Source organism: Arvicanthis niloticus, chromosome 14, assembly GCF_011762505.2.
Source record: "Arvicanthis niloticus isolate mArvNil1 chromosome 14, mArvNil1.pat.X, whole genome shotgun sequence".
Classification (NCBI taxonomy): domain Eukaryota; kingdom Metazoa; phylum Chordata; class Mammalia; order Rodentia; family Muridae; genus Arvicanthis; species Arvicanthis niloticus.
Genome location: NC_047671.1, coordinates 70,522,450 through 70,544,982, shown reverse-complemented (window position 1 = coordinate 70,544,982; position 22,533 = coordinate 70,522,450). Strand labels below are relative to the sequence as shown.

The following is a 22,533-nucleotide window of genomic DNA, read 5'->3' as shown; positions in this document are numbered from 1 at the left end:
TTACCCAAGTCAAGGGACATGAGATTCCCTGGGATGGACAGACACATTGAAGGGAAGACATCTTCAGAGGAGGCTCAGGGGAGTCATCAGAGAAGGCGAGGACTGTGAGTTCCAGATATTGGGGTTGGGGGTCTATATCCTAGGGAGAGGCCACAGCATCCCCACCCACATTCCTTGCTTTTCTGTGTCACTGTCACATTTATCTCTGGTCTTCTACATTGTGCCAGCTGTGTGGATCTCTAAGCCCTCAGAGGTGTCTGCTCCCTCCAGTGAGCCTTGAAGATAACTGGGCCTCTGCCACTTTGTAGGGGATGGGGGGGGGGTGACATCACCTGCTTCGGTTGTCCTTGGCTCCCTTTCCCCAGGATTCCAAGCCTGGAGATCAGGGACCATTCTCACACCCCAGCCATGCCAGTTAAAATGCTGGCAAGTCAGTTGCTTGTAGCCTGCAGCACATGAATACCCTACTTGTACAGTTTGCATTTTCTAAAATACTCTCGAACTCGGCAGCAGAAGCTCCTCTGCCCTTTTTAGTTTAGTCACAGCTTGGAGAGTTCTTCCCACGACAGACCCTTTCTCTGGCGGGCTGGCATTTGGTATCTCAGGCAGCCGGAGCTCACTTTGCTTTCTGAAAAACTCCCCTGCTGGTCTCTGTCAAAGTGACTTCCCCCAAGTCTTTTTACCCTCTGAGTTATGAGAACCTTCCTCCCCAGGGTACAAGGTGCCTTCCTTCTTTCATGCCATGTCTTACCACTGGACTCTCATCATTTTGATGGTCATTCTGCTCAGTGCACCATTTAGGCACAAAGTGCAATGGCTTTTTACCTGCTTCCTCACCAAGTCTAAAGGGAAGTATCCACTAATGACATAATTGGCCCGCTCCATTTCGTGCTCCTTCAACAACTGGGCTGTCAGTGTAGCTCAGTTGGCAGAGTACTTGCTTACCACATGTGAGGCCCTGAGTTAGAGCCACAGCGCCACACAATCTGGGTGTAGTGGCTCACACTTGTAATCTTAACCAAGAGGGTCAGAAGTTCAAGATCATCCTCAGCTAAGGAATTTGACTAAATAAATAAATAAATAAATAAATAAAAGTAAAAAATAAACCCAGACCAGAAAGCTCCACTGAGAAACAGATAGGAAGGCCAGGCTGATAGTGATGCCTGTGATCACAACACTTAGAAGGCAGGGGCAGGAGGATTACTACAACTTTGAGGCCAGCCTGGGCTACATAATGAGATGAATAAAACACCTCACTCATATACATGTGCATGTGTACATGAGTGTGTGCAGATATGATAGTCACTTATATACACGTGCATGTGTACATGATCGTGTGTGCAGATATGATAATCATTTATATACATGTGCATGTGTACATGAGCGTGTGTACAGATACGACAATCGCTCATATACATGTGCATATGTGTACATGAGAGTGTGCAGATATGACAATCGCTCATATACATGTGCATATGTGTACATGAGTGTGTGCAGATATGACAATCGCTCATATACATGTGCATATATGTACATGAGTGTGTGCAGATATGATAGTCACTTATATACATGTGCATATGTATACATGAGCATGTGTGCAGATATGACAATCGCTCATATACATGTGCATATGTGTACATGAGTGTGTGCAGATATGATAGTCACTTATATACATGTGCATATGTATACATGAGCGTGTATGCAAATATGACAATCACTCATATACATGTGCATATGTGTACATGAGCATGTGTGCAGATATGATAGTCACTTATATACATGTGCATATGTGTACATGAGTGTGTGCAGATATGACAATCACTCATATACATGTGCATATGTGTACATGAGTGTGTATGCAAGTATCTCACAATGGTTCGACTGACATTGCTTCAGTTGTCTGAGCATGTACCACCAGCCAGGCACAGCGTGCTTTCTGGGTGTAGCTTTGCTTCTCCTCCTGCCCTGGCAGCTGCTTTTCCCGTACACAAACGCTGGCCTTGCCTTTGGTTCACCATGGATGATGCCAACAGGGTGTTTCCCTATGGGAGTGCTGGGGACAGAGCCAGGACTTCCACATGACCAACACGGGAGCTGTAAGTTACCCGTGGCAGCAGAAGTCAATGTTTTATCATCTTATCTCTACCTGTTGTCACTGCTCCCATAGACAGTGCCCAGCATTTGGCTGTCACAGGTTGACTGGGGGACTGGTGAGGTTTATCCTATAGATAAACAAGTATGTCCTGGGACAGTATTCCACGGAATAAACAATGTTGGGATTCCAATTTCTTATGTAAACCTTGAGGAATCACACATACACACATAAACACACACACAGAGAGAGACAGAGACAGAGACAGAGAGAGAGAGACAGAGAGAGAGAAAGAGAGAGAGACAGAGAGAGAGACAGAGAGAGACAGAGAGAGACAGAGAGAGACAGAGACAGGACAGAGAGAAGATGGATAGGAGAATCTAGGAGGAAACATTTTCTTAAACTATCTTTCCAATTTTGGTTCCAAACTTGTCTTTCTGCTTCAGTTGCAAAGTGGCAACCAATGCTACAGATGTGGAATAATGTGAAATTCAGTGATAGGTTCCCATTTTAAAATCGCTTAGAGAAAATACATTCAGTTAAAGAAAAAAAAAAACAGCACATCAGAAAATAGTCTGAGAGTCGATGACAAGTAGAGACAAAAATTGGTCTTCAAAGCCAATCAAAGAGCATGAAATTCTGGAGGGCCACAGAGATTTCCACCCTAGAGAAATGAAAGCCCTTTGGAACACACGTCAGCCATGTTTCTGATCCTGTTCCACTCGGCTGTGCTACCAGAACCCAAAAGATGATCTGAAAAGTCCACTCTGCAGGAAATAAGAGGCAGAGGGAGGGAAGCCTGAGACATGTGTGTGCAAGTGTGTTTGTGCATGTGTGTGTGCGTGTGCATATTCATGTGTGCATATTTGTGTGTGTATGTATGTGTGTGCACATGTGTGTGTTACTGTCTTGTTTTTTTAAAGTGTATGTTTCATTTAGACTCGGTTCTATTATAAAATACTTTCAGACAAGTTGCCTTTAAACAGCAAATATATTTCACATGGATCTGGAGGCCAGAAAGTTCAAGATCAAGGTGCTGGCCAATTCCAGTTGAATGATGGTTCTTTCCCTGGTGTACAGACAGCCACCTGCTTGCTGTCCACTTAGCAGTCTCCATAAAGGGTAATCTTTACTGACTGGAGACCTGGGTCTAGGTATCTGTGGCTGTTTCCAGAGGGGGTTAACTGATGTGGAAAGACCCAACCCGCATATGGGTAGGACTCACCTGTGGGCTGAGGTCTCAGTCTAAGTAAAAAGAGGAAAGAGCCAGTCAGCAGTGGCATTCGGTGCTCTGAGCTTCCTGAGACCAAGTGAAGCATGACCTCCCACTGCCTGCCTGCACAGGCCAAGCCCCTCCCACTGCCTGCCTGCACAGGCCAAGCCCCTCCCACTGCCTGCCTGCACAGGCCAAGCCCCTCCCACTCCAGCCTGCCCTGTACTGATGAGCTGTCTTCTTGTGCTGATATCTTTTTTTTTAACCTTAAGTTGTATTTGTCATGTATTTTGTTACAGCAATGTCTTAACTAATGCCATCTCTTGATGCAAAAGCAGAGAAGACAGGTCCCTGATGTTTCTTGTTGGAAGGATGCTAACCTGACCTAGTTAAAGACTATAGGTCCCCATGACTTTATTTGCCCTTAATTATATGCCCAAAGGCCGGATCTCCAAATATAGCCTCCCTAGGGCTTAAAGATGAAACATTTGAGAGTTGGTAGACACACTGACATACCGATTGTTTTGCAGTTGTAAGCCAGGGTCAAAGGCCACTGAAGAGAGGAAGGGGATTTTGATTTCAGAACCTCCCCATGAAGAATGAGGTAGGACAGTGGGAGGGGCCTGCCAAGCACAAGCAGTACCTAGGAATTAGCTATGCCTAGCGACAGTAATACCATCCAGAGCCTGGCTTGGGTGCCACTTCTTCACAAAGGCTTCATCCAATCACCTGCTTTAATTGTTCCATAGCAGTTAATTATATGCAGTTAACCTCTTTGCGTGTATGCCTGTATAGATGTTCCTAAGGGTGCATGTGTGTGTACACTAACATAGTGTGTGAGCCAGTGGTCGTCCTTGACTGTCTTCCTTAGTCACTGTCCACCTTCCTTTTGAGACAGCACCTGTCAGTGGCCTGGAGCCCTTCTATTTGGCTAGACTGGTTGGCCAGTGAGTTCTGGATGTCCTCCTGCCTCATCTCCCCAGCACTGCGGTAACAGTATGTACCACCATGGTTGGGGTTTCATATCAGTGCTGAAAATCAAACTCAGTTTCTCATGCCTGCACTTTACCCATTGGGCCTTCCCCAGCCCTTGATTAACTTCTTATCCTGTTACCCCAAGAATGAAAATGAGACCCTGGATCACTCTTGCCTGGCTCCTCACTATTTGGCAAGATGTAGGGTAGTGCCTGGCACAGCAAAACAAAAAAAACAAAACAAAATCAAAAACAAGAAACTGAACCAAACAAAACAAAAAATAATACACAGAATAATACACACCATATCTAAATAAATAGATGATTTAAAAACATGTTTAAACTTACATCTGTCTATCTATCATTATTTATTTACTCATTTATTGTAAAAGGTAGGGTGCACATACCACAGCACACACATATGTGTCAGAGGACAATGTGCCGGAGTGGACTCCTTCCTTTTTCCAGTTCCCCAGGATTGAACTCAGGCCCTCGGGTGCAGTGTTAAGTTCCTTTTCCCACAGACCCATTTTGTCAGCCAGGATCAGGTGATTTTTTTTTTTTTTTTAATGGCACCAATTAGAAGAATTATGTGACAACCTGAAGTCACCACTCATGGCCCTAAGATGAAAAGCGAGCCTCCGAAAGCCAAGAAGGACAGAGAGGTCCAGGAAGTGGGGGAATGAGAGGAGCTGTTGAAGACATGGCTGAGTAAGGAGGGAGCAGGAACAGAGCAGGGAGGGAGGGACTCGAGGGGCAAGAGAAGGGATTATAGGTGGCCTGAGGTGAAAAAGTTGCTTGCTTGGTGGGAACTGGGCGAATCATACAGTCTGGTCTAAAGATGAGTGCTGTGGGGCAGACAGCTGAGAGGCAGTGACAGTGGCTAGTGACAGACATGCCCCACTGGCCTCACTGACTGTGGGTGGTCACCTAAGGCGGAAGTCAGAGGGACTAGTTCTCAGGGGCACTGTGACATGAGTCGGCCTTAGCTGTTGTGTTCCAGAAAGAATGATTCTGAGTTAATGGGTAGCAAGAGAGAATAAGGAGCCCTACAGTCGCAGGCCTTTGAAAAACACCAAGTTAGAACATTGCCTCTGCATATTACACACCTTCCAGAAACTTTAAAAACGCATTAAAAACAGTGCAAAGGAGACAGTGTGTAGTGTTTCCCAAAAGTGTCTGGCTGGCAGATCCTGTTTTATGTCCTCCAGGGAACATCTCTAGGGTTTATTGTCCTGGAGGATAGACGCTCTCTTTTAAAAAATTATTTTATGTCTATGCCTATTGTACCTGTGTGTGTGTATGCCCCATAAGGGTGCAGAGCCTAGCCGTAGAGGTCAGAAAAAGGTGTCAGATCCCCTGGGACTGGAATTACACATGGCTGTAAGCCTCCATGGAGGTGCTGAGAATCATACCCATCCTCTGGAACAGCAGCCAGGGCTCTTGACCACTGAGCCATCTCCTCAGCCCTTAGAACACGTGTTCTGAGAGTGAGGTTCAAGGAACAATAGAGGCCAGTGCTCACCAGAGTCTGTTTGAGATGTAGACTCTCAAGCCTCCCTCTACACCTACCCAGAAACTGGGAGTGGAGCCAGGAACCAGCTTTTCAGGGGCTCCCTAGGCTACTCTGGTGCACACTGGGGTTTGAGAGCCACCCAGTTACAGGATGATAATTCATACTCAAATGCAGCAACGATTTTGCTAAATGGTTGGCTAAGTCAAGATGACTCTGAGGTCAGGTTTTATAACTGCTGAGGTGAAACAAGAAGATTGTGAGTCTGTGGCAAATCCCTGGGTCTCATGCTAACTAACCTTGAGCTCACTATGCAGCCAAGGATGACCTGAACCCCTATTTCGAGCGCCAAAGCACAGGGATTTTAAAAGGGCATCTACTATAGTGTCTCAGTTTATGCCTTTTTAGGGCATGAACCCAGGGCTTCCCAGATATTAGGCAAGGACTCTACCAACTGAACTACACCCCAGTCCTGGGAGACAGAATATTTGTAAACTCCATTAATGGCTCTTGAACAACCAGAAACAATTATATACGAAGAGCTTTATTCATCAACCGATCAACCAGCTTAGAAGTATTTTTTGCCTATCTTCATAAGGAGAGTGAGGTAACACAAAAACTTAGCAGAAGAGATCATTTTTTTTCTCAGATGTTAAAAAGCAAAATTCTCTGTCTTACTCTGTAGTGGGGTAATTTAGAACTGTTCTTCCCCAGCATCTGTAGTTTGCAGAAGAGTTGTCAAAAATAACTGAAGTACATGAATATTGCAATTGTACAAAGAAAGAAAAAAAAATCTAGGAGTACATTTTCAAAAGCAAAATCTGAATCTATGTCTGAAGTCTGAAATGCATTTAAATTGTATTACATTCGATATACTTAAGGTGTGTGTGCAGGCACAAGCGAGTGTGTGCAGGATCTAAAGTTCAGAGGACAACTCTGGTTGTTCTCCCCATCCACCAAGTGGGTGCTGGGAATTGAACTCGGGTTATTAGCCTTGGTGGCAGGTACCTTTATTGCATGAACCATTTCTCTGAGTTCAGAAATACATTTTGGCTCACACTTTCTTTAAGTTGGAGGAATGACCATGGAAGAACTTTGAATAATTACGCAGAATGAAATTGGTTGAGCTTTTTATATGCTCTGAGCTTCAGCTAGAACTACCCATAGTTTCTAATGCATTTGAACGCAATGATTCACCAGAAGCAAAGGCATTGTGAATGATTTTTATAAACACAAGGGGAAAATGACTGGAAATAGCCCTGGTTGCTTCAGGTGAGTGCCTGTAGCACTCCCCTTCCATTTCGAGTTTCCAGTTCTGACTCATCTCCTACCAACATACATGACTGCCAGAGTACCCATGATTCCACTGGGTCACGAACTCTCATGGTTCTTCCTGCTCAGCTGTGATAGGTGAACTGGGTAAAGTTAGATCAAGATCTGGTTTTCCTTCAGAAGACTACCTGCTTCTTATATAGCCAGAGTGACTTATGCAACCACGGAATGATTCATCATCTATCTATTCTTCAGATCTCTGAAATATTAGAGCCACCAAAAAAAGAAGATTTAATCCTGAAATTCTGGCTTTCCTTTAGAGACTGATGTGTCTAACCACTTTATTTGATGACACCACAGGCTGCAGAGTTCAAACCCATGAAAGTTCAGCTCCCAACACCAGCTTTGCCTCCCAGACTTCAAAGGGCATTTGGTTTATCGCTCTGTTTATTTTTGAGAGGGGTTTTGATAAATGTAGTACAGGCTGGCCTTGAGCTCAGATCCTCCTGCCTCCATGTCCCAAGGCCTGTGTCCCTTGTCCCAAGCTCAAGTCTGGCTCAAGGAAGGGCTAAGTTGTTACAAACAGCAACATGACTTCCTTTAACCACAGTGTATTGCCTTTTGCAAAAACATTGTTTTAGCAGCTGTCCCTCATGCATGCTGGCATGTGCATGAGGCAGTGTCCCTGAAGTCCAAAGACTTGGAAGGTGGAAGCAGGAGGATCAGAAGTTCAGTCATCTTTGACTATATAGAAAGGAAAGAAAGAAAGATTCAGCAAGTCATCTGGCCATTTCTACCTCCTTGGGAAATGAATGACAAGCCTCGGGAGAAGAAAGAGCCACCAATGGGAGCAGAACCATGGAGAGCCTTTGATAATATTTCATGTTTCTGAAAATGGCTGAAAGGCTATGAATGTCTAAAGACTCCCACTCCCCATTAAAATTTTGTCACATACATCTAGAACAAAATCCCATACCCTCTTATTTCTAAATCAAGGCCACAGCTACCATGGGACCCACAGCTTAGTGCTTTATTGTACAGTAGGATTGTTGTTTATTTGTTTTCTAGTGTCTGAGGATGAATTACAGACAATGTGTTTATACTTCTTTTGAAATGTTCTCTCTCCCTTACCCACTATGGAGTCGCTGCACCTCAGGGTGGCTCAAATTCCCTATGTAGCCAAAGATGACCTAGAAGTTCTAATTCTCCTGCCTCCACTTCCTGAATGCTTCGATTTCAGGGCTGGGCCACCATCTCTGGTTTATGATGATCAGGGGATTCAATTTTTGAGTTCCTGTATGCAAGGCAAACCTACCACAAAGCAACATTCCCCAGCCGCCCTGAAGTAACTTCTTGTGCTTTTTATAGGTCAAGGCATACATGTTTCACCCATTTTACAGAGTGGCTAGGGAGAATTAGTATCTTAATTCTGAGAAAGGACTTAATGAAGACAGATTTACAGTTACCGGCTTAACAGTGAACTCGGAGTTCCAAGCAACTAGAAAAGCAAGTCAGTAACTACAAGACAGAACTACAAACAGCAACGCATAGCACTTTATGTGCCTTTATGGTGGCACATGAATACTTCAAACTGAGTTATCATCTTTACTAAATTCCAGATTTCTGATGACTAATTGACTTCAAGCCCTTTCAACCGAGCTTGTGATAATCTGGCTGATGTTAGGGAATAAAAACACTTTTCTTTATTGATTTAACTAGGCACTCAAGAACACACACACACACACACACACACACACACACACACACACCATAATTCCAATCCCTGGGAAATCACAATCAGTGGGTGCTAACAAACTATACATACTTTATCTCTCCTCCCTGGCCCACTGCCTAAGAGAAAATGGGCTACTTGGAGGTGCTGCTGCCTCCAGCTGGCCCTTCGAGCCGCAGTAGTTTCCGTGAAGGAGCCAAGGCAGGTTTTAAAAGTTGGCTCAATCTAGCTTCTCAGAAAGTGGGACAATGCCAGAAAGTAAAAGACCAGAGGCTTGCAGAGACCAGGAGTGTGCGTCACTGCCATCTGCTGGATGGAATGGGCATCGCACGAGCTCCAGAGCTGCTCTGCTGAGTAAGACTCTTCTGATTCCTAGGGTGGGGTCAGAATGGGGCGGCGTACTTGCCAGTCTTCCAAGACCAGCTCTACATGTCTGCAGTATTTTGAAACCCTACAACACTTACAACATTTGTAATTCTATTCCTAGGAGGAATTTCTTGTGAGCAATCAAGAAGTAAAAGGGCACGAGGAGTGTAGTCTAGCGTGCAGAAAGCCCTGGGCTCAGTCTCCCACGCTGCTAAAACTTGCGGTGGCACACCTGTAATCCTAGCACCCAGGAGGTGAGAAAGCAGGATGAGATGAAATTCAAGGTTATCATTAGCTACATATCAAACTCCAGAGCAACTTGAGCTACAGGAAACCCCCATCTTTAAAGCAAAACAAAAGGAAAAGGAAAAGTAAAAGAGGACCATCTTTGAAGGAAAGTTCCTAGATCGAAGTTTGTCTCAAATAATTGATCTAGTTAGTTAGAAAAAAAAAATCTATAACAATCAGGTCAGGGGGACTTATGGGAAGGCAAAGGCAGAACCTGGTGTTGTATTCTGTGTTCATGTATCCAAGAATTAATTAGTGAGCACTTACACTGCATGCCCTAAAAACTGAGTACAGCAGCCAACATAGGTAATCCCAGAACTTGGGAGGCAGAAGAAGGATGATCAGGAGTTCAAGGCCAACCTTGACTAGTAGCAAGTTGGAGCCAGCCTGAGCTACATGAGACCATGACTCAAAAAGAAGAGGAAAAACAAAACAGAACAGAAGAAAAACAAAAACTCAGGGGCTGGAGAGACAGCTAGGAACACTTGCTGTCCTTGCTGAAGATCTGGGTTTGGTTTTCAGTACCAAAAGGAAGGCTTGTAACGACTTGTGACTTCAGTTCCAGGGGACTTGGCAGGGGATTTGACAGGTTCTTTCGGCCCCAGAGTACCAGATACACACATAGTGCATATACACGAATGCAGGCATACACACACACACACACACACACACACACACACACACACGCAAGCATGCACGCACGCGCGCACACACACACACAAATAAAAGTAAAACATTGAAAGGAACAGCAAAAGACAGGAGCTGGGAAGTTAGGAGCACTTGCTGCTCTCCCAGAGGACCAGAGTTTGGCTCCCCTCACCCATGGGTGGACAGCTTATTACTGCCTGTAACTCTAGCTCCTGGAGGTCTGAAACCCTCTTCTGACCTCTGTGGGCATGTATACACAACAACACATGTAAATACACAGTGAAAATGAATATTCAAAATAAAACCCAACCTAACTAAAGGAACTAAAGAGGCAAGGAAAAATAAACAGTCTCTATTCTTAATAATAGAATGCTCTATCTTCTGAGGGCCAGTATATGCTGGACATATACACCCCACTTAACTCTCAGAATAGTCCTCAGGCTATTGCTGTCTCATTTATAATCATCCCAAGCTGTGACCCCAGTCACAGGGCCGAAGTTACTGCCATCTCCTTTATAGTTCTGAACGCCCAAGCTTAGAAGAATGAAGTCCATCAAGGCGTGACAGTGAGAAACTGACAGAGGCAGGTGTGAACACAGGATCGTGGAGTGGGCATGTTTTAGGGAGAATGGTCAATGCCCTGAGCCAACGTAGTCTTTTATTTCTTTCGGAGACTTTTAGACTTGACTTTTGCATGCATCTTCTGTACCATTAGCTGCAGATTGTCAGCAAAATGAAATTACTACGCAAATATTAAGAGAGGATGACATCAGATGCCTAGGAAGGATCCATTCAGGAAGGGCATCCCTGCCTCTTGAGAGCCTTTGAAACCTGTGCAGTTAACATTTTTTTCAGTTCAGAAGGCTTTCCCTAGCAGCAGGCTGTCTCAGCAGCAGGGACGGCCTGAATTTCAGTCAGCTCTCTCTGAGTAGAAAACAAAGCGACATTTTGATTGACATGACAAGAGTATTCTGAAAATACACTTTGCTTAGCAGGAGTTCTCTGGTGGGGATGTTCTGGTGGCAACAATCTCAAACCACTTTGCTGTGTACTTGTATGTAAGGGTTGCATACACTGGTGTGTGTATGTGCTTAGACTTGTGTGAAGGCCAGAGGGTGTTAGCTGGTCTCTACCTCAATGGTTTAGTTTCTGAGACAAGATCTCCCACTAAATCTGAAACTTGCTGTTTTGGCTAGATTGGCTGGCCAGTGAGCTCCCAGCATCTGCCTCCACCTCCCTAGATCCCCACTGCTAGAGTCACAGGTTCGCACCACACCGGACCTTTTTTGTGGGTTCTGGGAACCCAAACTCGGGTTCTCATGCTTGTTCAGAAAGCACCTTTACACATAGAGCCATCTCTTCGTCCCTCAAACCATGTTTATTCCTTCCTTTTTTTTTCTCTTATGAATGGGGAAGTAGTGGGAGGGAGGTGGGGGAAGGGAGAGGCTGGGGAATGGGGCAGTGCAGGACAGTTAGCAATGCGCTTATGAAAGATGTTCAGAACAAGGTGTGGTAGCAGAGACAAAAGGATCTTCCCGACTTTAATGCTAAGCAGACAAATGCTCCATCTCAAAAAAAAAAAACCAAACAAACAAAAAACAAAACAAAAAACCTTACTTGGAGTAACCTGATTAAATAAATAGTGAGCTAGGAATGTTCGTGGAACAATGAGATTAATGTTGAAGGTTGGGCTATGGTGATGTGTTATTATAAAAATACCTGTTACATTCGAAGGGACTGGACCCCATAGCCAAAGTTAATTATATACCTTAAAGTCACTTAAGACTGCTGTCCTGTTACATACTAAGCCTGTTTATTTAATCTGCTTTTAAGAGAACAGTGTAAAAAACAATCTTACTTGCCTTGAATTTCCCATATAACCAACTTTTATAACCTAAGTTAATGCATAGTTATAATCTTAAGTTATGTACTCTTCCATGCCCACGACCCAACAGTTTTGTGTGTGTGTGTGTGTGTGTGTGTGTGTGTGTGTGTAAAGTTATGGTAATGAATGCTGGAAATAGAAAACAGGCTGAAAGCATCCTTATAAAACGAACACTCCCCACAAATGCTGGAGACAGCCTTTGGATAGTGTTTGATAGTGTTTGTTTGTTTGTCAATGGGGTCACTTAGAGTCATTGACTTGTGAAACTCTGTTTAAAAATCTCTGTAAGGTATCCCACTCCTCCACACAGAGGAATGCAAGCACACTGAAGGTTTGAGCAGCCAGAAGTGGGGTGGCTCCTCCAACAGGGGGTGCCATGAGGTATTTGATATTGCTTGTTGTCTCAGAAACCACACACGGCAGGTTGGAGAGAGAAGAACCCCAAGTGATATGGCTGAAAGGGAGGGGCATTTATCTAATCAGAGCCTGACCCACATTCCTGCAAGACTACCTACATGAGAACCATCAGAAAAAAAAAATGCATTAGGGCTCCATTTGTGTATCAAAGTCCCATGAAGAGAATGGTATTCACATTGTTTCCTGGAAATAACCGAAGCCTCAGTTTTCTGGAAGGTTCCCCAGCCTGGAATTTTCTGGAAGAAGTACAACCAGAGAAAGAAAATACTATTATAAAAGATTTATGACGGGCTTCTTTAATGGAAATTCCCTTTCTAATAAATTTCAATGTTGAAAGCAAAAACCACTAAATGCCCAATTCCAGATTATTTAAAAATTAACCAACAATCAGTAGTTAGTGCTGCTTGGTGGTGAATTACATGCTAGACAAAATGACTTCCAAGCTAGTCTACATTTTTTGTGAATCTAGACATTGAGGAATACGTTTTTTTTGAGAAATAAGAACAAATTAAAAGAAGAAACAAGATATCAGAAGTTCCAAAGCACTCACTTATAAAGAGATACGAGAAGGCCACATGGAGACCAGGCTAGCCCAGGAGCAGTAGAGAGAGGTCCAGATGTCTTAGGGATCATTATGGTTTAAGTTTAAGATGTTCCTCAACTGGCTCATGGTTTGGATGTTAGTTCTCCAGTGGGTAGAGGCATTCTGGGAGACTGTGGGTTGCTCAGGAGGTGGGTCTAGGTAGTTGAAGAGAGTTATTGTTACCTTTGTAAGTTGTACCTGTCCTCTGGCCCTAGTCCTGATTTCTGTACTTTCTGGTTAGCTGCCCCTTAAACAGCCCTGCAGCCTTGAATTAGGCATCTCCTCATAGATGTGGTTGCTTGGTCATTAGGGAGTGGCACTGCTTGACAGGGATGAGGAGGTGTGGCCTTGCTGGGGCAAGTGTGTCACTGGAGGTGGGGCTTGGGGTTTCAGAAGCCCAAGCCAGGTCCATTGTCTCTCTCTTCCTGCTGCCTCTGGATCCAGATGTAAACTCTCAGCTGCCTCTCCAGCACCATGTCTGCCTGCATGCTGCCATGCTTTCTGACATGCTGACTAAACCTCTGAAACTGTGAGCAACCCCCAATTAAACGTTTTCTTTTATCAGAGTTGCTGTGGTCATGGCATCTCTTTATAGCAATAAGACACTAAATATGGCACATGTATACAAAGGTCAGATATACAAAAATGTCTAGGTAGGGAACAATCTAAGGGCTACTTATTTCTTTACAAATTTTCTTTGTCTTTTTTAAATTTTTAAAATTTTTTTTTTTTGTCTTTTTGAATGGAATGATTATCTTACTTGTATACAAATGCCTTTAAAAGGCAGAGCTGAACAGTTAATTTTTAAAAAAAAATATTTATTCATTTTTTACTTATATGTATGTGTGCTTTGCCCAGTACAGTTTATATGGACCACTTACAATGCAGGAACTCACAGAAGCCAGACATTACAAGCCATTTTGAGCTACCATGTAAGTGTTGGAAATCAAACCCAGGTCCTCTGCAAAAGCAGTAAGCAGTCTTAACCATGAGCCATCTCTCCAGACACCAAACACTCATCTTTTTCAAGTAATTTAACACCTTTATATTTTTAAACATTGTTAGTATATGTTTATTGTGCACAATAACAGATTTCACACATGAACAAAATGTGTTTATTTACCCCATTTCCTCTCTTTGTTCCCCCACCCCCACCCCTGCCCACTTCTTCCTCTTCCCATCCAGTCCCTCTTCTATGTTTAAGCCATTTTAAATGACCCAATGGATCGAATTAGACTTACTTACAGGCACATGGGTGAGAAGTTATTTATAGAAGTACTGGCAACTTGCCAGTGGCCACACCACTGATTTTATGATACTCCTGACACAATTCATGTATGTTATAAGGCACACACCTGATTTTGTTCCAAAAGCATCTCTCAATGGTGACTTCCAGCTTATCAGGAGCTAATTAAACAGACCTCACAGAGCAGTTCACCGAGGAACGGACTTGGAGGACAGGATGTGAAGGGCAGGCAGAGGAGGCCCTGACGGATACAGGCACCACACAGGACTGCAGAACAAATGGAGCAATCGAAGAATGACCGGACCAGATGCCATGGTTGCCTTTGTGAATTTAGATACACTGGATGTGAATGAGGCTTCTCATCACCACTCCTTCGGGTAACTAGAGGGGTGGTAGCAAAAGATACCAAACCCAGCCTTTCAAATACCGTATCTATTTAATTAACATGCCCTGAATTCATTGCTTTTCTTGCTGTGATCAAACACACAGCAAGAAGCAATTTAAGGGAGTGTGATGGTTTGTATATGCTTGGCCCGGGAGTGGCATTATTTGGAGGTGTGGCCTTGTTGGAGTAGATGTGTCACTGTGGGTGTGGGCTTTAAAACCCTTGTCCAAGCTGCCTGCGGAACAAGATGTAGAATTCTCAACTCATCCTGCCTGGATGGATGCTGCCATGCTCCCACCTTGATGATAATGGACTGAACCTCTAAACCTGTAAGCCAGCCCCAATTAAGAGGTGTCCTTTATAAGAGAAACATGTCCAATGTTTCTTTGGCCATGGTATCTGTGCATAGCAATGAAATCCTAACTAAGCCATGGAGTAAAGGTTTCTTGGTGCTTATAGTTTGAGGGGTACAGTCCGTATCTGAGGGAAAGGCATGGTGGCAATGGCTCTATGGTGGCAGGGGTGTACCCATGTACTTCCCACAGCCATACATCTTGGTTGAACAGGCAGTAGAAAGTGGATAGGAAGTGGGGCCAAGATCCGAAGCTCAAAAAAGCCCATTTTCACTGATTTACTTCCTTAAGCAAGGCTCTACCTCTGAAAGCTTCTACAACCTTCAAAGTCAGTGCCACCTGGGGGCCACACATTCAAATCACGACAAGCCCCAAACCTCAACACCTCTCCTCTCCTCTCCTCTCCTCTCCTCTCCTCTCCTCTCCTCTCCTCTCCTCTCCTCTCCTCTCCTCTCCTCTCCTCTCCTCTCCTCTCCTCTCCTCTCCTCCCCTCCCCTCCCCTCCCCTCCCCTCCCCTCTCCTCTCCTCTCCTCCCCTCCCCTCCCCTCTCAGTGACCATAACCAAACTTTTCCTGGATGTTTACCTTCTGAGAGGCTCTCACATCCTTTCGTCACTGGCTCTCCTGTCACTAGCTACATCTGATGTGCTCTTGCCTAACCTACTGTAACAGCCAGTGCACGGTTATATTTACCACCATTGCTCTGGGTAATCTTTTGCCCACATGCTTCCAGAATTGTCCTTTCAGTGCACACAGCTCACCATGCTCTGCTAGCCTCCTCCCCAGCCTTCTCACCACCACCCCGAACCCTTTAGTGTTACTCTGAGGGTTGAAACCACATGCAGCCCAGCGTGTCCACTTGCCTATCTAACATTTAGACCTCAAGTTCTCGAGCTTTCTCTAGAAATCTGATCCAGTCTTGGCCATTTTGCCCCTCTTGGTTCATACTACTAAAATTTCCCTTTTCTTTTGAAGCACTAATTTCTATCAGTTGTTCAATTATTCAGGTAATCTGTCTCTGTAATCATAAGCTCTGGGCCATCACGCCTCTGGATGCCTTGCCTCACCATGGCAGCTCCAGCATCTAACAAATACATATTGGTTGGATGAACAGACCTCAAAAAATGATTCTTAAAAGATAATCTCTTTTCAGAGCTCTCGAACTAAACTCCTCAAAAGCAAAGCATTAGTTGCATCTGGTACATTTTTATGAATGAGAACTCAGGGAGCTGTAACTGTATCCAGGGACATCAAATTGTTTCTCAAGCCTGCCACCAGTAAGCTCGCCAAATAAGCACACATGCTCACATTCACAAGTTTTCATTCCCAAGATATTTTTCTTGAGGACGAATAAATGCGTTGTTTATTGGAAAATGATAAATTATAGTTGAAAAAAGTTTGAAAATGCAGTTTAAGAAGCAGCTTTCTAAAAGCCTTGTTTGAGTAACTTCACAGTTGATGCAAAAAGGAGATCAGAGCAAAAATAAAAAATAAAATAAAATTTAAAAAAAAACCTATCTCAGGATGGTAATCACTCAGAGTTTAGAAATGTCAAGACCAAGCATTCGTACAAGTAAGTGTGATGTGGTAAACGCAGAGCCAAATGGAAGGTTAATTTCAGAACACTCTCAAGTCGATACAACCTTCACTTCTGTATTTGCATTTAAAAAAAAAAACTGGGTAAATAGTTTGATGCAGAAAAGCCTAAAATACATGTTCAAATGCTAACTGACCAGTACATTTTCACAGTTAGTAGAAATCTGTCTTACTGTAATTACTTTCTGAATGCTTGGGTAGCATAAAGTAGGCAGTAATTACTGAATAGTCTCCCTGAAATAAATGCCTCGCAACAGAATATGAAGAATAACCAGGAAGGTCGAATTACTTATGACCCAGGCCTTTACTGAGTACCCCACCATACAAGCTCTAGCAAAGAATCACAAACATAAGAATCGCACAGCTAGAAGAGAGACCTCTAGTGTATGTTCCAGGACTTTATATTGTGCTTCGGGCATAATTAATAGAGCAAAAAGCACTGCAGTCATTTTGCACGCTGTGGTGGAGATCCCCCTCCCCCAGCTATCTTTCATACTCCATGCATCCTGAGCGGTCTTCCAAGCAAACCTATGGCAGGTTTGCCGAGTTAGTTACATTCTCCTTACACACACAAGCCCCAGCCCATGAAGTTTTCTCTGTGATGTGAAGTTTTAAAGTTCCAGGGTCACCTTTGTCACCACATTAGTGAACACTTAACCTACTGCCATCCTTAAGTCACCACAGCTCTTTTCAATCTGCATCAGCAGGACTGCTAAAGGCACAGACTCTTAAACAACCAGCCCCTTCTCCTAAGACAAATGCCACCGAAATCTAAGCACAAGGAATAAATCGGCATCTTGCCCGTTATCCTGGAGACAAATGGACTCATTGCTATTAGCTCTTACAGCCTCCCACACAGGCAGGTGGATTCCTTGATGTGGACTCAAGATTTAATGAATCATTCCGTGGCATCAGCCTTTCAAAACTCCACATTAAAAACACTTAGATACACACAGAAAACGTTCCCCCCCCCCCCCGGAACACACACACACATAACACACGAAACAGGAGGTCTCTTAAGGAGTCTGCTGCTGAGAAGGTAAAAGCCTTTTGCTCATTTTTAATTTGCTAAAACAATCCAAGCATGCTTGGTACCCAGAGGGTATTCTCAAATAAACTTGTATCTCTAGCTGCCAGCTTAGTTGATTGAAAACAGAAGGCGAACGTTTCTTAAAGAATGAGTATGTTAAACTGTTGTGTCTCCCCGAGTGCCACCAAACGGTTGTCTTCCCGGGTGCCACCAAGGACACACACACACACACACACACACACACACACACACACACACAGAGGCTGGGGTGGGGGCGGCAACGCTTTGCTTGAAAGCAGCCAGTTCTATCCTAATCGGTAGTATTTGTACCAAATTACTTATATCTTCTGAAGTGTCCCTCTTAGCTAGGAAGCCAGAGCCTAAAGGGTCTTGGACAGTTTCCTTGTGCGATTCTTTGTACGTGGGGACGTACAAAGCTGATCGCCCCATCCTAACTTTGCTAACTTTGTCTGCTCCTGCCCAGCCGGCCCGCGAAGCAGTTTCAATAAAAAGGTGTTAACACCGAAAAATCATTTCCACGACAGCTGAAGTGCTGGAGAGCACAAAGGCGATCCCTGCCGGCCCGAGATCGCTAGGAAGTTGCTGCGTGCCAGGCGCCTGAGCCGGGCCGGCATCCAGGTAAGAGGTTCCCGCCCCACAGCTTCACCCTTCCCTACTTCGGTGTTCAGGGACTCCACCTCACTTTGGAAGCTGTTCACCACAACGCGTCACCCGCCCCCATTCTTTTTTTTTTTTCCTGGAGGTGAGGACTCTTTTATTTTCCAGCCAGGTCCCTCTTGGGGGCAGGAGAGGAAGCGCACTCCATATTTCCATCAGGAGGGGAGGCAGGCTGGGGGATGGGGAGGAAAGAGGTCAGAAAGGAGCCAAACTGCCTCCCTTCCTCCCACCTCTGCGCCCCGGAGCGCGGGTTCCAACCGCGCACACCGGTGGCGGCCGCGAAAGTCTGTCCCTTTAAGGGAACCGTGGACTCCAGAAGAGGAGGAAGGAAGGACGCGGGCTCCGGCCTCGGAGCTGCAGGCTCGGTGGAGAAGAGAGGTTCGCCGAAAAGCCGCCGTTACCTGCAGCTGTGGCGGCCGCAGCCTTCCCCAACCCCAGCGTCCCCAGCCCGCGCCCGCCTCCCAAGGAGACGTCTAATCCGGAGCGTGTGCCTAGGTCTCTACCAGGGGAGGAGGTGGGGAGGAAGAGGAACCGGCGCTTTTTAAAAATAAATGAAACATTTGCACCCAAGGAGGGGGGGAGGGGAAATGGGAGGGGATGGGAAAAGGCTTTAAAGGCGCCTGAGTGGGAGGAGGCGACGAATCTGGATCAGCCCGGGTGGCATGCGGGGCCGGCTCTGGGCACCAGCCGCTGCTCACAAAAGGGCTCAGCCCGGGAGAAAGGGGAAAGGAAAAATAAATAAATAAATAAATAAAGCGCCCGGGGGCCCGATCCGCTCAGCAGCCACAATGGCGTCTTTGAGCGGGTGTCCCGGGGGGGCGCCGCCAAGGCTGGCTACGAGCTGGGCGACGGCCCCCACCCCCACGCGATCGGCGCCGAGCCCCGCGGCGTCCCGGGAAGAATGGACGCGCGCGGCTGGCGGGAGCAGGGACGGGACCCGGGGGTTCGAGAGCCGCGGCGATGAGCTCCGAGACGCAGCACCCGGCCGCGGGGGACCCCCAGCCCTGTCCGCGCGCCGCCTTCCGACCCCGCGGAGCTCCGGCCGGGCGCTCGCCGCCTCCGCCCGCGCCGCTCGGCTCTTTCTGCCAGGAAGAAAACCGAGGAGCCGCAGCCGGTGCGAGCGGATCCCCAGTCGCCGTCCGCGCCCGGCTGCGTGTGTGCGAGTGTGCCGCGCTCTCGCCCCTTGCCTGGCACATGCGTAAAAGCGAGTTGCGCCCAAAGTCCCAGCCATACCCTCCTTAGCAAATAATAACAAACCCAAACCGTCAGATCTTACCTGAAACATTGAAGCACAAAGTCTCTCTCCAAGTCCCCTTTTCCTTTTCCTCTCCCCCCTTTTCCGATTTCTCTCCCAGCGATCTGCTCGCCTCGCCACACCAGAGAGAAATGCAATAGCTTGGCTAAGGTAGACAGAACAAAATACAGAGAAGAGTTGCTCCAGGGCTTTGAAACCCCTCAAGGCAAGGATCAGGATACAATTAGCTCGCGCCTCTACCTCTAGTCCAAATCTCCAAAATAAAACTTAAATCAAATTAACCGATCACAGGGCTCACAGTTGATCTTCAAAAAATAAAGCCTTGCATAGACTATAGAGAAATATACATATACGAATTTTCCCAGATTTTTTTTGTTGTTGGAAAAACAGTCTCATTCCAGCCTCTAACTTGCTTTTTACTCTTCCCTCGCACAGAAAAGCTGATTTTAATCGTTGTGATTAGTTTTGATGTAACGTGTCCGCGGGCGATTTCTACAAATGGATGGAGTGTTTCTTTGCCAAAAGAGGGAAACGCAGCAGATGATGATAATTATAAGGATTGTTGGTTGTTTCTTTTTATTTGTGTTTCGGGCTCCTGCTTCACTTTCTCGAGTTGACCTGACGTTGCTGTTACAGGAAGGTCGCACAACTTGTTGATGAGGCTCACCGCCCTGTCTGATCAAAGGCTAGGTGATAATTTGGCAATCGAACAGCATGGTTTGGGTTCCTTTGGCGACATAAATGTTGCAAATGACGTGGGTAAAAATAAAGCACATGCAGTCTACTTTGCCCCAATCAAGTCTGAATCACTGCCTGGGGGTGATACACAAACTCATTTCAAATGTTCAACCATGCAGAATTGTAAAAAGATTGAAAGAGTTACACTACATTTTTTTAAGTGGGAAAATTAAAAGAAAACAAAACCTAACATACCTGCCATTATGGTTTATTTGATCAACCTTTTGCGCACTCCCTGTATTGTCTCTGCTTGCCTCCCCCTGGTACCTTTTGGGGGGGGGGGTTATAAATCCATTATTTGATGGAAAAGGCTCCATGGAGGCAAGGAGACTGAGGTAAACACAGCTCCCAGATTGCAGCTATGAGTTCTGAGCCACCCTCCACCCCCATGACTTCTTCTTTAGGTCTCTGCTCAAAGACTTTTGCTGAAGACTGTCCTTTATCTAATTCTGTTCATGTTTGGTTGTAAATTCAAGGCTCATTTCCCATTAGTGTTATATTCTTGCAGGATATTTTTTGAAATGGCATGTGTTTTGAGCACTTCACAGTTAATTCAAAGACTTTGTTGATGTTTCATATATATGCATGCATATACACATATACATGTATACATTCATGAGAGAGGATATACACGCATAGTGAGAGAGAAACACATATGCACACACACACACACACACACACAGAGAGAGAGAGAGAGAGAGAGAGAGAGAGAGAGAGAGAGAGAGAGAGCGCAGGTTGTACAGCCAAGGATACAGAAACAGGAAAACCCATACAGAACCAGATATGCCTTGCAAATACTTGTAGCTGGCAGCATTTTACAGGAAGTGCTTTTTACCCAACATTTTACCTTTAAGATAAATAAGTTGTTATAATGTCAACAGAAAAAAAAGATTAAAAAAAGATTAAGTTTTTCATTTGTTTGTTTGTTTTTAATATGGTCCAACAAACCAGTGCTGTAATGACCCAAGAGACTGGTGTTATAACAAGAATCAGGGGGAGTGGTGGCTTTTTATTTTCAGTGTGGAAAGTGTATTAGGGCATAGACATTTTGCTCTGAGAACATTGTGCCCTTGGAAGAAGAAAACAGAAATATCCCACAATGCAACACAGAAGAGGTTTATAGCTCTCTTTGCATATTCTCTTTAGTAGACATGTTCTATGACCTGCAATAAAATGTTTAAAGAGACTACAAAGAGCTAAATTCAACAGAACGAGTGAATGTTTCCTTTTCCAAATGACATTAACATAGAAAAAAAGTGAGGAGGCGGGGCCTCAGCAGAAGCCCCGTCATTTAATCCTTATGTGAGTATCTCTTACCTGAAACACTTAGAGTCAGGAAAGTTCAGATTTTCAAGTAAAGCATACATAGAGAGACATGAATGGATGGGACCCAAGACTGAACATGATATTCATTTATGTCTTATGTAAATACTTTCCACATACAGCTTGAAGGTAAACACACACACTCATACACACACACGCATTTGGGTGGGGTGTTCATGTGTGAATGCACATGTATGTAGATGCAATTTTATGTTTACAAATACACATGCATATACATATATACATATATTTTGTGTGTACATATATACATGTATACGTATGTATTGTACATACACAGAGGTCAACATCTAGTGCTTTCCTTTCCATTTTAGTTTTTTAGACAGGATCTCTTGCCGAAGCTCACTGATCCAGCAAGACTGACTGACCAACAAGCCCCAAGAATGTCTGCCTTGCCCTCCCTCTCTATCTCTCAGTGTGTCTCTTTGTCTCTCAATCTCTGTCTCTGTCTCTCCATCCCCAGCTCTGGTATTCACATGCATGCTGCTGCACTCATTCTTACAAGGCAAGCATACCGACTGACCGACCTCCCTGCCATTATACAATGTAGTTAAGAACCTAGAGCCTCAAACGAAGTCTTTCCACGCGGAGTTCTCCACTTATGCAGTCGATCACAGTGCTGCTACTCAAAGTTTCAGCTTTTGGAGCATGTGACAGTTTTCACTGTCAACTTTAGCAATCTAGAATCTTGTAGGAAGAGACTTTCAGTGACAGATTATCTAGATCAGATTGAACATGACTATGGATGACGATTTGATTACATTCATCGAAATGGGAAGACCAGTAAGCTGGATGGCCACATTTCCTGGGCAGGGATCCTTAGCCTTGTAGAAGCAGGGGAAGGGGACTGATCGCAGGCGCCCATGCTTTAGTTCTTCCTCTGCTCTGCCTGTGGGTGTGATCTGTTGACTGCTTCACTTTCCCACCAG

General features: G+C 44.9%; 1 protein-coding gene and 1 long non-coding RNA gene across 2 annotated transcripts in view; one reads left to right on the top strand and one right to left on the bottom strand.

The window, feature by feature from the left end:
• Positions 1 to 19,808, bottom strand: part of Kctd1 (potassium channel tetramerization domain containing 1) — a 196,029-nt gene extending 176,221 nt beyond the window's left edge. Inside the window, exon 1 of the mRNA XM_076912966.1 lies at positions 19,547 to 19,808. Coding sequence (XP_076769081.1) covers positions 19,547 to 19,555 — 9 coding nt within the window. The 5' untranslated portion in view covers positions 19,556 to 19,808. The remainder of the gene's footprint in view (positions 1 to 19,546) is intronic.
• LOC143434370 (uncharacterized) lies at positions 18,395 to 20,455 on the top strand. The gene is made up of 2 exons (XR_013103836.1): positions 18,395 to 18,765; positions 19,961 to 20,455. It is a non-coding gene; the product is annotated as an uncharacterized LOC143434370 (long non-coding RNA).
• Positions 20,456 to 22,533: the final 2,078 nt, after the last annotated feature.